The sequence below is a fragment of the Apaloderma vittatum genome, unplaced genomic scaffold, assembly GCF_000703405.1.
Source record: "Apaloderma vittatum isolate BGI_N311 unplaced genomic scaffold, ASM70340v1 scaffold25412, whole genome shotgun sequence".
Taxonomy (NCBI): Eukaryota; Metazoa; Chordata; class Aves; order Trogoniformes; family Trogonidae; genus Apaloderma; species Apaloderma vittatum.
Window position 1 is genome coordinate 3,503 of NW_009703533.1, and position 2,478 is coordinate 5,980.

Consider the following 2,478-nt stretch of genomic DNA (forward strand, 5'->3'; position numbering starts at 1 on the left):
CCACCGCCCCCCCCCCCCCACTCCCTCTTTTTGTTTCCCCCCCTTGAAGTGCAGCCGCCAAACAGGACTTTCCTCACGAGCGGGCCAAGAAATAACCCACGACGCCGGCGCGCGCACAAAGGATGTTTTCAATTTTGCTTTCGTGCGCTGACATTTACAGCGAGGCTCTCCCTCGGGGAGAGGGCAGGCTCTGTCGCAGCTGCCTTACAAAGAGCCCGGGGACAAGCAGAGGGAATTCTCCCCCGGCTCGCACCCCTCCCGCCCGTTTGTGCCTGATTTTCTCAGTGGCCTCTGAAGTCTCAGACGAGTCACAGCAGGCTCTTGTCTGTGTTTTTCTTCCCTTCCCCGCTCAGCACCTACCCCCGTAACCACTTCAAGGCACGCACCCTCCTAATTAAGTCGCCTTGGACTGTCCCCGCACCAGGATTTCTCCTCCCCAAAGCAGGGAGAGAAATTTAAAAACATGAATGAATTACCAGCTTCTCTTTTCTCTCTTGAGCTGCTGGCGATGCTCACACCTGAACTGGGGAAGCACAAGAGGAAGTATTTCTACTTTTTCTTGCCCCCCTGAGCTGCTGCTCCTGGTTGTTGTGGGATGAAGGCCAGCGAGGAGGACAGACCCAGCATCCCCACGCTGATGGCATCAAGGATTTCCCTCAAACGTGGCGTAAATAACAGAGAAAAGAGCTCATGAACTGTGGACGTCTTACCTAGTTTATGGGGCGTTAGAGCAGCGGTGTCTGCCAATTCCAGCACAGAGAGATGCTGCAGATTAGATTCCCTAGAGAAGGGAAAAAAAAAAGAAGCCATCAGCGAGAAGACAACAAACCGCCTCCCGCTGTAATTGTGCTCCTTGTTCAACTCAAGGGACTCCTCCTGCTGCAAAAGGCAAGAGCGCACAGAACGGCGAGAGCTCACGCGGCGGAATTGGCACAAGGCAAAGAGTCAGCTCAGAAGGGGAAAAAAAAAATTAAATAAAGCCACCACCACCAAAACCCACCCTCCCCAGCACAACCTGACTCCTCGAACAATGCTCCCACAGCAACCGTCAGCTCGCAACGGCAAGAAGAGTATTTCAAGCGGATTCGGCAGGAACCTCCAATTATTTCAAGAGAGAACCGGGCACGGTAGAGACTTACAGTGTGTCGACAGGGACGTTGGACGCCAGGCACTGGCTCGCCCACCTGATCAGGTAGTAGGAGAGCAGCAGGGGAGAGGTGCGGTGCAGCAGGTCCTGCTGGGACTGGAACAGCTGTCCCCCTGCCAAAACCATCTGCAAGCAAAGCACGGCGGTTAGCACACCGGGAGAGCCCCAAGAGCAAGGCAGCAGGACGAGGGCAAGCAGCAAGGCTCGGCTCCCGCCCTTCTCATCCCTCCTGCGAGCAGACAGGTGATCACAAGAGCCCAGCAGTGAACGTGAGCCACCCAGGGGACCAGCAGGACTCTGGCACACGCCAGGAGAACCCAGTCACAGAATCAGTGAATTGACCTCTAGAGATCATCTAGTACAACCCCCTGCCAGAGCATGTCTCACGGGATGGCATCCAGGTGGGTTTGGAAAGTCTTTGGAGAAGACTCCACAACCTCTCTGGGCAGCCTGTGCCAGGGCTCTGTCACCCTCACTTTAAGTTTTTTCCTCATTTAGATGAAACTTCTAGCTTGTGCCCATTGCTCCTCGTCCTGTCACTGGGCACTAGTGAAAAAAGTCTGTTTGCACCCACCGTTTATATATTTACAGACACTGACAAGGTCTCCCCTCAGCATTTTCTTCTCCTCCTTCAATCTTTCCTCATAAGAGAGATACTCCAGTTCCCCCAGTCTGGACTCTCTCCAGCAGTTCTCTATCTGTCTTAAACTGGGGAGCCCAGCACTGGGCACAGTATCCCAGATGTGGCCTCATCAGGGCAGAATAGAGGGAGAGGAGTCACAAGTTACAGCATCATCACCTTACACCAGTGGGTGAGTTAAGTATCACAGTGGCCCAGACCCAGTGGGAAAAAGTTTAATGAGCAAACAAACACCAGCACCCTCTGATGCCAGGGACACCGGCAGAAAGGTGCTTTGCACTGCTGTGGCAACGTCACCGAGGAAAAAAATACTTTAAAAAACCCCCACATCACAGCTTTGCTGCAGAAACCAGCCCTGTCGCCCAGATACCGCGTCCCTGCATGCTCCAGCCAAGCGCAGCACGGCCAGGTGACGCGGGAGGAAAAGCAAGTCCCGCTTGTGAAGGACACGAGGGCGTCGAGGTGGCAAAGAGGCAGCTGCCCACCAAGCAAGCAGCAGATCACCTGCCTGGAGAGAGCCCGGCTGCGGAAGGGCACCTCACAACACCCTTTAAAGGCTCCCAGGGCAACCTTATCCAGGAGGAAACCAAGGTTTCCGAGTAAATAGTATGAGTTTAAACAACACCCGCCTCATCTGGGTGCTCGTTCCGCAGCCCTGCGTTCACCCGAACTGTCGGCACCGTCCCTCACG

At 54.6% G+C, this 2,478-nt stretch overlaps 1 protein-coding gene across 1 annotated transcript in view; it reads right to left on the reverse strand.

The window, feature by feature from the left end:
* Positions 1-2,478, reverse strand: part of LOC104270344 (nuclear pore complex protein Nup160-like) — a gene marked incomplete at both ends in the record, with an annotated part of 12,689 nt that overhangs the window by 1,104 nt on the left and 9,107 nt on the right. Inside the window, 2 exon segments of the mRNA XM_009864673.1 lie at positions 711-781; positions 1,140-1,273. Coding sequence (XP_009862975.1) covers positions 711-781; positions 1,140-1,273 — 205 coding nt within the window.